Below are 15,405 nucleotides of genomic sequence, written 5' to 3'. Positions count from 1 at the left end.
TTACAAGCAAGCACCAGGACTTGGTCTGGTTGATGGTGGGAGGGGCCCTCCCAGTCAGATCCTATCTGTACAACATAATCCACAAAGCACGTTGACCCGAGATGACTGGAGTGGATTCATTCACCTACCTCTTTGCAGAATGCAGATTCGCTAAGAGGGTATGGAGAAGAATGCAGGGATCCTTATCACAGTTCATCCCCAGCAGCAGCATGACAGAGGAAGCTGATTTACGGGCTGTTCCTGGGAACGCACACAGTCTGGCATCCAGATCTGCTGAAAGACCACCAACTTGGTGAAAGATGCACCTTGGTCTGCCTAGCCTTTCAGCACACAGAGATCTAGGTGCTGGAATGCTGCTGGCTGGCAACATTCCAGGCTGCAGGAGTACATGCTGAGGGACGCACTGAGGCTTGGTGCAGCCAACACAAGGGCGCTGTGGCGAAGGACCACAGACTTGAGTAGTCATTCTCCATGGGGGCCTTATGGATCCTTGGAGGCCACAGCACATTTAAGTAAAAACTTTGGGTGGTTTTTTTCACCTCCTTTAACAGAAATATCTTTCAATTTTTTATGTAGTCGGTACGAGAGAAATATGGAAGAAATCAACTAAACTTGACTGCTTCACAGGTAGAGTCTGAAAAAAGGCTGAGAATTGTTAGTGTAGAGTCCTTCCATCAATGGGCATTGAGGGCTTGAGACCGAGGGGAAGCTCCTCAAACAACAGGGGGAGTAATGACAATGTCCCACAGTGGTGGTAATGGTGTAAATTGAAATGTGCAGTGATGGAGGCGAATCTAAGGGTGGGAAGAATCTTTGAACACTTCTTTGGTGAATAATTTATTTGTGAATAAAGTCTATTTTTTGTTTTAAAATGTGTGGCAGTCATCTGTATTTGTGAGGTGCTGGTTTATGGGCAAAGCCATCTGTACTTGTGTGACATCTATATGGTAATCCTTTACGTTGGTCATTAATGTCGAAATCTGTGACACCATGGGTTTATCTCCAGCACCTGTGTCTGTGCCTGATCTTCTTTGGCTTGGCTTCGCGGACAAAGATTTATGGAGGGGTAATGTCCACATCAGCTGCAGGCTCGATGCGGGACAGGCAGACACGATTGCAGCGGTTGCAGGGGAAAATTAGTGGGTTGGGGTTGGGTGTTGGGTTTTTCCTCCTTTGCCTTTTGTCAAAGGAGTATAACCATATGACCATTCCTTTACGAGCTTGAAAATGTGATAATTAACTATGGTAACATCCTGCATGGACATGCCTGATCTATCTGAGCAGTAATGTCCCTTGCCCGCACCGAAATGTGGTGTATTTGTGTGGTCATCTGCTTCCATAATTAAATCTAATTTCTATCAACCTCCAGGCGGATGATGACATGAAAAACATGTTGTAAAATAGCTAACATTGCCTCAGTGAAAATAACTAGGACGATTGTCAGATTAACAGTGTGAATGAGAGAATATATTTCACAAGAATATTGTACCTGGCAGGACAGATGTAAAATGCAGGTTGGACACTGAGCAAATATGCTGGAATGTTGCTCGTGTGTATTAGGGAATTCAAAGGAAAATATTACACACTTTAGATTGGGATGGAGTCCTTGGTAACTATCAGTGCAAAGGTCTGGAACTCTTATGCATGCATTATGCATTTATTTTAGGATAAGCCAGAGGGATGTTACCAATATATTTGTAAACGATCATGGAGTATATAATGGTTACTGTGTACATGGGGTCAATATTTGTCATATGGGTATTCTTTGGGTTGGTTTTCCATGCAGGTCTGCTCCTGGTTTTGATAACGAGCTCTCACATTTTGCACAAGGTGTCGGCATGCAGCCATCGCCAAATACTTTGGAGATGAAATGCCAGTCTGTAATCGGGCATGCGATCACTGCAAAAATCCAGAGATTGTGGTGAAACAGATGGATTCCCTTCAGAGGCTTGACATCAGCAAGGCCCAAGCATCAGTTTCAAAGCCATTAGCTGCAGGGCCATTTGGATACATCAACGACTTGTATGAAGGGGGAAAGAGAGGCTATGGCTTTGAAAGGTAGGTTAACTGTTGGAGGATTTGCTGGCAGCATTTTGCAATGTTTGAAATGGTAAAAGGTTCCATTATTGTCATGTGATACTACATTTCAGCATTCGTTCCTTGCCAAGTTGTGACCAAGTTTCCTGTCTGTGGCATTCTAAATGTAGTATTATGTGACAATAATGGAACCTTTACTGAAAGGAATGAGGGCAGTTGGAATTCACAATGTTACCAAGCTTGTATTAAGAAAGCTTTCACTTATTGAGCAAAGAAGTGGAGGACTCAGCAGGTCAGATGGCATCTGTGAATAAAGATACTCAGTCAACGTTTCAGATCGGGGGCCCTTAATTGAGTCTTGATAAAGGGTCCTGCCCAAAGCATTCACCAACTTTCTCTCTCCATGGACACTGCCTGACCTACCGAGTTCCTCCAGGTTCTCTTTATTCATTCAGCATTCCTCTATCTACAGTTTTAGTTTCTCTAGTTTTCATTTATTTTCTAGCATAAGCAACACTGCAACGTTAAATTAAAGCCATCCTCAATATTGGTTACGCTGAGCTCATGGGAGAAATGACTGATGCTTGAAATTTTGGGACTAAGGTTATTTAGTAAAGTCTGAGGTATGGAATAGAAGCCCCCCAAAAAAATGATGGAAATAATGGTTTACACAATATCTGTGAAGAAAAAGAGACGGTTAATGTCTCATGTTGATGATCCTTTCTCAGAACAAGCAAAAGTTAGAAATCAAGCATGTTTTGGGTAAAAGGGAAAAGGTAGAAGTGCAGGAAATGTACATAATCAGGTGGAGACCAAAGGTGGCTGAATGACACCAATGGTGGGACAAGCTGACAACCCTCAGCAGGTCAAGTCGGCAGAGAAGCTGAATCAGATTGATCAGATTTGGCCAGAGGTTTGCAGTACACAAGACCTGGAGAAACTCCGCAGGCCATGCAGCATCCATTGGAAGTCGAGGGTTAACCAAATAACCAGTAGTTCTTTGATGTCTTTTGACCTGTTGATTATTTCCATCATTTGGCTTTATTTTGGCCCAGCAGCATCTGCTGTGTTTTGCGTCTCGTCGTTCCAGCTTTGTATCTCTTTCTTTCATTCATCAACCTCAAATTCCCTCTCCTTCAGCAGATCAGCTGCTGTTCACAGAGCTTATCATCGTCACCACATGTCACTCGAGTGTTCATTCTCTGCAGATGCCACCTGACCTGCTGCGATCTCAGCTGCCGCCACCATTTGTGGCGACCAAACTCTCCTGGTTCTCATCCCATCACCAACATTCCCTTTGTTCCCTCCTCCCCGACGATCCCCCTTCCTCTACACTTTAAAAATGTTTAATTTCCAACTTTTCTCAGTTCTGATAAAACATTGAGGATCTGAAACATGGCAACTCTCTTTCCCACCTGCCCTTTCCAGAATTTTTTTGCTTTCATTTCAGATTTTTAGCATCTACGTTTTTGTTTTCTTTTTGAGTATGAAGATGTTGAAGCAGATTAGTGTGCTGGTGGGGCGGTACTGCTGAGTGTAATATTCTGAGAAAAGTTTGGATTAATATGGAAAAGAAGTGGAGACCTTGCGTCCAGTATTTGATCTGAGGTGTCATTTCTGGCAATTGGAAGTGTCTGTAATGGCGCAGTAAAAGTCCTAAAATCTGGACTCTTTGGGGAACTGGTTGGACTGGATTTTTGGGCATTGCATCTGTGGCGCACACATGCAAAAGCCGAGAGTCCGGATTCTTGGGTGATCCGGATTTTTGGATATTTGCCATAACTCAAAGATGTAGATAATGACAAAATCTGTCAGACCATCCAATATCTCTCTATTCATGTGTTTTGATGTGAAGTCTTTGAAAAATCCTTGATCAGCAACATTGCTAGTCAGTATGAAAACCACGAAAGAAAGAAGAGTTGAGCTCGAGTTTTGAAGGACAGATTATGGCAGGAGCCAACAAGCTCCACAGAATCCAATAAATCTGTGTAGCTGATATTTGTGTAATAGAGCACATTTAATTCACAGTGACAAAAATGATTGGAAACTGACTATTGATGTGTGCTCATCTCGATTGAACTCTTGCAGATATGGTCATGAGGATGGTGACAGTGAATCGGATGGAGAAAGTAAGCACAGAAAGAAGGAATGGAATGAGTTTTTCCAGAAACAGATGAAGCTGAGGAAGGTAAAGTTGATGTCGGAATTAAATAACGTGAGTTAATTTTATGTGCTTGGTCTCTGAGCATTCATTAGTTGCAAGGCACAGAGTAAGTAGCAAACTCTTCTGTCCTACTCTGGGCAAACAGTGACTATTTTATCCAGGTGTGTGATTTTTAAATTTAAATTTAGACATAAATACAACATAGTAACAGGCCATTTTGGCCTACGAGTCCATGCCAACTAATTTACACCCAATTAACTTACACCTGTTATGTTTTGAATGGTGGTAGAAAACTAGACCCACCCCCCCACCCCCCTCCGGATAAAACCCACTGTCACGAGTCTAGAGGACCCCAAAACCCAGCAGAATAGATAAGCACCACAACAAAGGGTTACTTAAACAAAAGTTGCTTTTAATTATCTTTGAACATGAAAATAGAATCAAACTTTGACTTATCTCTATTGACTCACTTAACCTACTTAACCCCCTACTAATTCTAAAGTGTAAAGTGTGTGTCAATTCAGCCAAGTTCTTTGGTTCACAATCTAATCTCACTGGTTGCAGGCAATGCCTAGACTCTGCACAGAAGTTAACATTAATAAAGTTCACCAGGTTTCGGTGCTTAACAGGTAAATGGTTACCACTCAGAAAGGTTCTTGTTGGTTTTCAGAGAGAGAGAGTTTTTCTTGCTCCAGGACAGCCAAAACTGATTCGTTTTTAATCACGGACTCTTGCTGATGAGACTTGTCCCCTTCAGGGTTCTCAGATGATGACCTCTTTCAGGTCACCACAGAGTTCCTTTCTGTTCCTCCTATTCCAAGGGAAACACTGGACAGCCAGTCCTCTCCTTTGACCAGGCCGTCTTCCAGAGCTTGCCAGCTTGTCCCTCAGGAACTGATGTCTGTGTGTGTCTCTCTCTCTCACTCCCTCCAACTCTGAAAGCAAAGCCTGCTTTTTTACTCTGCTCTCTGCCTGCCAAGATCACATGCCCTTCCAGACAGTGTTCTGTTTTCTAGACAGAGCTGCTACTGCCTGTTGTTACATTTGTTGCCTTTTTCAAATAACAGTCCATCATGAATCTGAGCACTCTTGCAAAAGTTCTGTGTTTTAAAGTGTTTGTGTGTGACCTGCTCCAACAAACCTTTTCCAGTTTATCTCCCAAACACCCCTATATACTCTGTCACACCCATGCAGGCACAGAGAGAACGTATAAACTTCTTACAGGCAGTGCGGGATTCGAACCTCGGTCCTGATAGCTGTAACCGTGTCGCCCTATGGAAGAGGTTCATAACCAGAAGTGCAGTCAAGTTGGTGAGGGCACTAACATAGCACCGCAGACAGCAGATTCACAATGGCAGATTGGAAAGGAGAGATGACGTGGGCAGCCTTGTTTTTGTGTTTCGTGTCCTAAAGGAGTTCTAATCTATCTCCCTTTATCCCGCAGAATGGAGAGCCTGGAAAGGATATTTTTATACCGCCAGGTAAGTTTCTGAGGGTTATGTATATAATTTATAAACTCAACAATATAACTTGGTTGTAAGTTATATTGTTGAGTTTTGTATGTTTTCAGTTTAAGAGATTCTGGAGCCTTGTTCACTTTTTTTTTTAAATGAAAGCTCTACCCTTGGTATTATGAAGCAGCCAACACAAGGATAGCAGTTTCTAATTCAAGGTGATATTGGGAAAGAACTCTTGAAAGTAAACTTTAAGTTTTGTTCTTTTGCAGAGAATCTTCACACAAACATTCTTTTTGTCATCTTTGCTGGTTGTATACAACACCCAAGTCTATTCCTGGCATATTTTTACCTAACACTACGAGTACATCCCAGCAAATTAGGAAAGGGATTATCACTCAGGATACAATGACAGGATTTTTATGGGATAAACAAAATATTTTCCAATGGGAGAAAAAGATTCCATGGTTGAGAATATCAATCTTAAAAAAGTGCAAAACAAAATACTGCAGCTTCTGAAAATGCCCAGTAGGTCAGGCAGCATCTACAGAAAAAGAAACAGTTAACATTTTTGGATGAAGATTCTTTGTGGGGGTGGGGGGGGGGGGCGCGGGAGTTCTCATCCATCCTTGAATAAGGAGGCCAAGACTGTACACAGCACTCCAGATGCAATATCTCCAGGGCTCCAGATAAATGAAGAGGTGTCGCCTTTGATTTTCAATTCCCCAAGCGTAAGTGATAAACTATTAGCTTTCCCAATTACTTGTACACCGTTACTAGTTTTTAATCCTACTGCAAAGTACCAGGGTTCACAGACCCCTCTGCATCTGTGCTCTGCAAACTCCCACCATGTAGATAATCTGCAATTTCATTCCTATAAAAATAAACAATTGTACTTTATTCCTTTTGCCAGATCTTTGTCCACCTCCGCACACAACCCAACAATTATCCCCTCGTTGGTTGTTTTGGCTTTGAAACTCGCTAACTTTATTTTGTACTTCTATCCCATTAGCAGCCTGTTATGATTACCCAAATTCCAATGATCTGCCATCAGTTAAGAAATTTAAAATTCATTTTTTGTCCAGGTTCTATTTACCTTGCTGCAAAACATTTCATCCAAAAATGTTAACTGTTTCTTCTTCTGCAGATGCTGCCTGACCTACTGGGCATTTTCAGAACCTGCAATATTTTGTTTTGCACTTTTTAGCTTCTTGAAAGCAGTGACATTCTTCCAAATGGGGTGGCACGGAAATAGCGTAGCGGCTCGCACAACCATGTTATAGTGCCAGCCACCTGAGTTTGAGTCCGGCGCTGTCTGGCAGGAGTTTCTACGTTCTTCCCGGGTCTGTGTGGGCTTCCTCGAGGTGCTCTGGTTTCCTCCCATGGTTTAAAAACATACGGGAGTTGTAGTTTGATTGGGTGTAATTGGGCAGCATGGACTGTTGGGCTGTTATTATGCTGTATGTCTAAATTTATAAATTTAAATTTTGAAATTTAAAATTTCAGTAGAAAAATGGTCAAAATATATTACAATGTCAAGAAAATTGGAAAGATCGGGAGAAGAAGAGTGTGGGGCAGTACAGTTTTGGGCCCTTTGAAGCACATGATGTGCTGAACTATGCAAATCTAGTCCATCATCAATTTAACCCTTTCCAACCTCACAGCTCATGACCTTATATTTTTCTTACATCCATATGCCTACTTTTTTTAATGTCCCAATTGAACCAGCCTCCTCCACCACCAGCAGCAATGCAATCCAGGCACCCATCACTCTCTGTGTGTATAACTTAAAAAAAAACCTACCTCTGATGTCTTCCCTAAACTTTCCTTCACCCACCTTAACCAGATGATCTGTGGAGACTTTAATATAGATAGACTGTTTGCCTTTACGGATGGCAAAAGTTAAGTTATTTTGTGTATATTATATTTTTGTATTGTTACATGACAATAAAGGAATCTTGAAATACCCGTGTTTAGAAGAATTGGCTGACTGCGGTCCTCCAACAATAAACCTGTGTTGTTAACAGCTCACTGTTCCATTGACTGGCATACTCAGTTAATGGTATTCTGTGTTTATTTCCTGTAAAGGCCCTGACTGTCCCCTCCATGATGCAGCAAATCAGAAGATACCCAAGCTTTCTGTCAAGGTAAGAACTATAGTTGAAGTACTGCAGTCATCTCCTGATGGAATGAAAATAGCATTTGATCAATGTTCAGTCTAAATCAATTATTCACATCCATTTTGTACTGTGTGTTTTTGCTTTCAGACCTTTTGTTCTGTGTTGAAAGCATTTGTTTAATGAAACTGAGTGTTAGCTTAACTATTTCTGATAAAGAAGGAAGAGACTCTAGGTGTTAGAAACAGTGGAAGAACTCAGTGGGCCAAGCAACATTTGTGGAAGCAAAATGTACTGAAGTCTCAGCAAGAAAGAACTGAGAGGAACCACCTTGATGCATTTGGACATGCACAAGGTGCCTCAAAAAAAGGTCGTTACCAAATGAGAACCCTTTGATGTTTTGGCATAAATGGAAGATTGGCCAACTGACAGGAAGCAGTAAGTAGTGATGAGGAGGTAAATTCAGGTTAGCAACCTATAACCAGTGGGAACAACAGGGGATCAGTGGTTTAAAATATATATTAATGACCTAGAGGAAGTAAGGCTAATTTACAGATAACACAAAAATAGGTGGGAAGACTAGTGTGAGGAAGGTGCAAAAGCTGCACGGACCAATATTCATAAAGTTAAATGACTATACAAGTAGGAGTTGGTTGCACAAAAATGCTCCATTCAATTTGAAAGGAATAGTGTTATTTTGTTGAAGAAAAATTGCATAAAGTTACAGTAAAAAGGAATGAAACTCAATCTAGGACACAAGTGCAGCAAGTAATAGGAAAACTAATGGAATGTTGGCCCTAATTTCATGGGTATTGGAGCATAAAAGTGGAAAAGTCGTACTGCAACCGTATAAGGTACCAATAAGATCCCATACAGAGAACAGTAAACAATTTTGTTCTTCCCTTCCTAAGGATGGATATTGGAGGATGTTTGCTTAGATTAATCCCAGGCTATGAGGAAAGGTGAAACGAGTTGGAATTCCACTTGCGAGAGCTGAGATTGAGATTAAATACAGTACATTATCTCTGTACATTCTATTGAAGCAAATAATTTTTTTGAGAGGCTAGACAGGATAAATGCCGAGAGGATGTAGCCTCATAATTGAATTCAGATACAGAAAGCATGGTTTCAGAATAAGGAAGATTTTTTTTTCTCTCAGCATGCGAGAGATTGCCTTTGGGTTGATTTAAGGATGAAATGGATTTCCAATCATTAAGGGAATCAAAGATTATGGGGGACGGGCGGGGAGAAAGCAGGAATGTAATTTCAGCTATTGCGGAGTAGGATGGTCCACATCCCTAGATGTAGGGTACTTAAGCCCATCAGGGATTTCACCTACATGCTTAAGATTGGAAAAAAAAAGATGGGATTGTTCTCCTTGGAGCAAAGGCGGAGAGGAGATTGGATAGAGTTGTGCAAGAGCATGAATGGTTTTAACAGTTTAACAGGGTAGGAAGAAATGTTCCCAGTAGCCGATGGTTCCTAGACCAGAGGCCAGTGGATTTAGTTTGAAGCAAAAATACAAGGAAGACATTTTATCCAGAGTACACTTGTGGTCTGGAGTAAAAACACAATGCTGGAGAAACTCAGTCGGTTAAACGGTGTACTTTATGTGGCAAAGATAAAGATACAGAACCAACATTTCAGGCTTGATCCCTTCATCATGATGTCTGCAGACTTCTGTGTTTACTTCCTATTTATGGTCTGGAATTTACTGGGAAAGATGGAAACAGATTTAGTTCAATTGTGTAGTTGGCCATGCACTTGACAATTAATTTCTGGGCTGTGGGAATAAAGCAGGGGAGTTGTAAAATGCGATTTCCCTACCTGGTACTAATGCAGACACGATGGACTGCCTTTCTTGCTGTAACAAATATATAATGTGATTTCAAATGCCAAATCCTTGCGTTAACTGTTCCGTCTTTGTGGTATTGTCACTAATCTCTGTTTTGTTAGGCACGAGAACATTGTCTCCATATGCTGGAAGAAGCACTGATCAAGAATGAAAGACAGGAAGTCACCAAAGCAGGCCGGTAGGCAAAGCAGAAAGAATTCTGCATTCATTCACAATTTCCACTTAAAATAAATATCAGGAAATATTTAGGGAGAGATTGGATAGGCTGGGCTCTATTTTGAAAGAAGGGGTTACTGATGCAAGTAGCAGGATGGAGAGAAGGAGTAGCTCATCAGAGTTTCTCTTTCTTGATGGTAGTTTCAAAAATGAAGTCATGGATTTAAAGTGAGAGAAAGGAGTTTTAAAAGATTCTGTTTTACACAGAGTGAGATGTGCTCCCACAGGATATGGTGCAATAACATAGAATCACTAAGTTTAATCAGCATTTCCACAAGACCCTTAAATAAGCAAGTCCAATGTGGTCAACTGGGGTTAAAAGATCAGTAGGGATTGGTGGGCTGTTGGGCCTGTTTCCATGCTGTGCATCTCTGAGTCTGGGTAAAATATCCCGCAGCGCTTCCCAGGATTATCATCAAAGAAAAACTAATAACTAGACAGGTGGTCGAAAACAAGTTGGAGGTTTATTTCAAGGGAATTCTTAAATGGAAGAAATATTAAAAGGAAATTTTGAATTGAGAAACCGAAAGGCTCAGTCACCATGATGAAACAAAGAAAACAACACCAAGAATGGATTTCTTTCCCAAATGTCTATACTTGCATAAATTTGTACCATGACTTGTCTTCACCGACCTATATCTGACATTCATTAGGCCTTTTGTTTATTATGCCAGTGTGTCTCCTTGTTCCTCGATCTCACTTGTAATTGCATTAACAAAAATATATAGCAACACGTTAGGTTGGCACTGATTACTTCATCGACTCCCTCACTACTAGGGTTGATCCCCATTCATGTGCCATAGAGATGGAACATGAAGCTTTCAAAACGACCAAGATGGCTAATTTATACAAAGCCCTGATGCTCAGAAAGGTGAGTAAACCGATTTTTTTTTTTTCATTTTTCTTTCAATTGTATGTTTACTAGGGTTGTCAATTAATTGAAGATAATGTGTGCAATGAACTCAGCACCAACTTAATGAGTGACTTTTGTTTTCTGTGATCATGCACTTCTGTGTCTATATCCTGTCCACTCTGAAGCCAGGATATCCAGGTTTGGACGCTCAGGGTGATGTTGATTTTGCTGCACGTGCCTGGAGTTCCAATATTCCATCTCCCTCTCATTTCCTATCAGACCAGCTCAGTGTTAAAACCTGGAGCCTCATTCTCCCTATTAATTTCAGCCTCTTTCTCTTCTATTTTCCCAGCAAGTTTTTCATGGCAAAGCTTCTGTCTTTTTACTTTAAAGAACAAATAGTTCTAATCCTCAACTTCCAGTAACAACTACAGTCTCTTGCTAATTTCAGCTGGTCCTCAGCGACACGACCACTCCCGCCCCCCACCCCGCCCCCCGACTGTCAGCAGATTGATGTGGCTGAATCATATGCTGAAACTGGGAATCATTCGATGTCCAGCAGCAACTGATCACCTCCCCTTCACGTGGTTCCCAAGAAGACACTGGGAGATTGGTGCCCATCTGGAGATTACCATGCCCTGAATGCCAGTAAGGTGCCTGATTGGTACCCCATCCCACATCTCCAGGAGTTTTCGTCAGGTTTTAAGTGATTGTTGCATTTTCTCCAAGATCAATTTGATTCGGGCATACCATCAAATCCCAGTGGTTCCTGCTGACATACCCAAGACAGCCATCATGGCTCCTTTTGGATTATTTGAATTGGTACGTATGCCGTTTGGTTTACGAAACATGGCACAGACATTTCAGAGGCTGATGTGGTTTGTGGTTTTCCTTTTGTCTGTGTTTACATAGATGACCTGTTAGTAGCCAGTTCTACAGATGACGAACACAAGATTAATCTCTGTTCACCTTTTGAGCGTTTGCGTGAGTGCGACAGAGTTGGCAACCCAGCCAAGTATCAATATGGAGTACCATTACCTTCCTGAGCCACACGGTTGAACACTGGATTCGCCCTCATGACAACAAGGTGAGGGTCATCTGTGAGGTTTTTTTTTTCCATTGCTCCATCATTCACAAAGCAGAAGGAGTTTCTTCGTTCATCCTGCACTGTGCTGGCAAACTCCAGCCACTCACAGACTTGCTGAAGAACAAGACTAAGAGAAATCAATCCATCACACTCAACGAGGCGGAGCTTTCAGCCTTCCCTTGTGTGAAGAACGACCTGGCTAGTGAGACTACTTCTGGTTCATCCTCGACACTGTGTCCCATTAGGTCTCTTTTCAATGCATCGGTGTCGGAGTAGGTGGAGACATTCATCAGTTCGTAGATTGTGCCTGGCCACCACTCGCCTTTTTCTCCAAGTGACTCCATCCTGCTGAGACCAAGTATAGCACATTTGGTTGAGAAATGCTGACCGTTTACCTTGCCATCAAACATTTTCGCCGTCTACTTAAGTGCCGGATGTTCACCCTCAACACTGATCAAAAGCCTTTGTTCCAAGCTGGACAGATACTCCCCACGTGAAGTCCATCACTTGGAGTACATATTGCAGTTCACCTCTGATATTCAACATGTCAAAGGGAAGGAAAAAGCAGATGCACCGTCACGCCTACATGTAGATGCATTGCATACCTCCTCTATGTTCAGCAACTCGCCGGTGACCAGGAGGATGACGACAACTGGGCTGTAGTTCAACAATCAGCCTCACTCTCATTCAGGCATGTACCCTTGCCAGCAAGTAATGGATATATGTGGGGTGATGTATCTACTGGACATGAATGACCCTTTGTTCCCAAGAAACATCGGCGGTCTGTTTTCAATGCTCTCCATAGTATGTCACATCCTGGTATAAGGTCCACACAGAAGCTGATAACATCTCGCTTTGTATGGCCTAATATGGCTAAGGATGTCAAGCAGTGGGCAAGGAGCTGCATTGTCTGTCAGAAAGCCAAAGTTCACTATCATGTCAGAGCTACCACAGACGCCAGATTTCAATATATGCACATCGATGTGGCAGGTCCTCTCCCTCTGTCAAACGGATACAGTTATCTTTTCACCTGTATAGACCGTTTTAGCAGGTGGGCTGATGCTGTACATGATATGACGGCCGAGACAATAGCCAGAGTTTTGGTCCATAACTGGGTAATACGTTATGGCACGCCATCTACGATCACGACAGGCGTTTTGAAACCTAATTCTTCAACGAACTGACCATATCTACTTGGTAGTACATGCACCCGCACAACAGCCTATCATCGTCGAGCACTTTAATCATCAACTCAAGGCAGCATTGAAAGCCCAGCAGAACCCAAGCCAGTGGTACAAGTACTTGCCAATCATACTACTGGGCATCCATACAACGGTAAAAGACCTAGGCTGCACACCGGCTGAACTAGTGTATGGGATTACACTAACAGTACATGGACAGATGGTTGCACCTGATTGACCTACATTGATACTAGACACAACCAATTATGTTCATTGACTACAACAGTACATGACAAATATCACTCCTGCCAAGACACTTACACAAGGTGTATCAATGTACCAGCTCTGTTCGTGTTCATATGTATACGTCAGATGTGACACAGTACATCAACCCAGACAACATACACTATTCCATATAAGGCGATACACAGGTCTCCCAAGTATTTCATTCTTGATATACAAGGCAAGAGGAAGTCTGTTAGCATTAACCGTCTTAAAGTTGCTCACTTCGGGGATGAGTTTTTAGCTACATCAGTGACCAGGAATGAACCGGTCGAGTGAGTAAGCAAAAATGCTATTACTTCTACTACCTCTGATGGGGATAACACATCTCCACCTGGAAAAACCACAAGGTTTGGGAGAAAAGTTGACTGGCCAGCTTTTAAACACCTGAAGAGACTCTGTATTACATCTGTAATGCTACCTTTTTTCCCGTTATCGATTGCTTGCACACACACTTGGTGATCTTGGAGGGGGCTATTGTAACAGACTTCAACAGGGACTTTATCTGAAGGCTGCACCTGGCAATTGGAGTCAGATGACTCAGGCAGTTGGATTTGAAAAGCTCAGATCAGCAGGAAACTGATTGGGCAATAGAGATCAAGCGATCCAGGGGACTTGTAATTTTTTTTTCATGAACTTGTGACACTAACTTTGGAAATGACATGTATGTTAAACTGAGAAATATTGTGCACCATGTTGTTCTCTGTCCTTATTTTCATGTAGTTAAAGTTGACGGTGTCAGTGTTTGGCTTGCACTGTTAGTTGCTGGTATGGAATGTAACGAAGGGAATACTATTCAGGCGTCTTAACATTTTCATTGAATGCACACTGTGCCTGAGTTGGTTTTGATGCTGTTTAATCAGCTTGTGACTTTAACAGTAAGAAGAAGGTTAATGGAATCTGTCATCAAACGCAGTGTGATGGCATTTGATCAGAGGGTCGGCAGAGGTTTGTGAATGGCCTGTCGTGTTTGTGAGTCTTTTGGGAAATTCACTAAGTGTAGGGGAGGATCTATGGATAAAAGAGGCAATAAATGAGCTCAATAAGTGGTTTTAAAAAAAAAAATTAAAGCAGACGCTGGAATGCTGAGCAAATTGGAGGGACTCAGCAGGCCGGAGAGCATCCAAGGGTAGAAATGGTCATTCAATGATTTGGGTCTTAACAAGATTGCAATTGAAGGTAACCTTGTTAAATGGAAGGGAGGGTTCAATAGGGATAAAGGGTTCTCCTTGGTAGACATAAATGCCAAATTATACGTCTCAGTGAATAATGAAGCTGATGTGATCTGGTGAATCCCAAACCGAGCACTGATTCTAAGAAAACACGTGCTACTTCATGGCAATGCTGATACCTCCCATCTCTTTGCTGATGGTTGATGATCAAAGTGAAGGTGTGGTCATATCCAGATTGGATGTAACCTGCTATTTGTTATCATGCCATGTCTTGGCATATTCTCGCACTGTCAATGGAACCCGTGTTTATAACTTGGGTGGAACTCTTGGCTAGAGGTGAAGTTGGATCCAGACTGCAGTCCCTGCCTGCATACTAGTCAGGATGTTGCCTGGACCCCATGCATTTGCAGTATCTACTGGTCATCCAGATAAAATTAGGGTAGGTGAAATCTGATGTGGAGCACTTTGCATTGAAGACAAATTGAAATATTTTCTTATTGGTGAGACCAGAAGATGATGCGCTTGAAATTATTAGTGTTCACCTTTATAAATTATTTTAACTAATGCATATCTAGAAAAAGTTTAAAGCAATGCTAGCTTTCATCACAAGAGAAATGAATCTTCAGTTACACAGAGTCTTTGTCAGGCTCCATCTGGAGTACTGGTGCATCATAGAACTGTACAGCACAGCAAACAGGCCCTTCTAGTCTGTGCCAACCATTATTTTGCTCGTCCCATTGACCTGCTCCCATTCCATAACCCTCCAGACCTCACCCATCCATGTATCTATCCAATTTATTCTTAAAACTCAAGAGTGAGCTTGCTTTCACCACATCAGATGGCAGCTCGTTCCACACTCCCACCACTCTCTGAGTGAAGAACTTTCCCCTAATGTTCCCCCTAAACCTTTCCCCTTTCAGCTTAAAACTATGACCTCTCGTATTTATCTCTCCCAATCTGTGGAAAAAGCCTACTCACATCCACTCT

General features: G+C 42.0%; 1 protein-coding gene across 8 annotated transcripts in view; it reads left to right on the top strand.

Annotated features, from left to right (window-relative positions):
* recql5 (RecQ helicase-like 5) overlaps window positions 1-15,405 on the top strand; it is a 103,511-nt gene that overhangs the window by 71,886 nt on the left and 16,220 nt on the right. For 4 of the 8 annotated variants that reach the window (XM_069929320.1, XM_069929314.1, XM_069929319.1 and 1 more), the window contains 7 exons: window positions 1,831-2,058; window positions 4,126-4,225; window positions 5,646-5,682; window positions 7,744-7,802; window positions 9,729-9,805; window positions 10,621-10,714; window positions 11,426-11,518. In XM_069929320.1, the coding sequence (XP_069785421.1) occupies window positions 1,831-2,058; window positions 4,126-4,225; window positions 5,646-5,682; window positions 7,744-7,802; window positions 9,729-9,805; window positions 10,621-10,714; window positions 11,426-11,518 (688 nt within the window). Of the gene's footprint in view, window positions 1-1,830; window positions 2,059-4,125; window positions 4,226-5,645; window positions 5,683-7,743; window positions 7,803-9,728; window positions 9,806-10,620; window positions 10,715-11,425; window positions 11,519-11,608; window positions 11,776-15,405 lie in introns of those variants that run through there. The other 4 variants (XM_069929316.1, XM_069929315.1, XM_069929322.1 and 1 more) reach the window with 3 other exon arrangements.

This window comes from Narcine bancroftii, chromosome 3, assembly GCF_036971445.1.
Source record: "Narcine bancroftii isolate sNarBan1 chromosome 3, sNarBan1.hap1, whole genome shotgun sequence".
Lineage (NCBI taxonomy): Eukaryota > Metazoa > Chordata > Chondrichthyes > Torpediniformes > Narcinidae > Narcine > Narcine bancroftii.
Note: the sequence above shows the minus strand (reverse complement) of the source record. Positions and strands in the feature narration are given on the sequence as shown.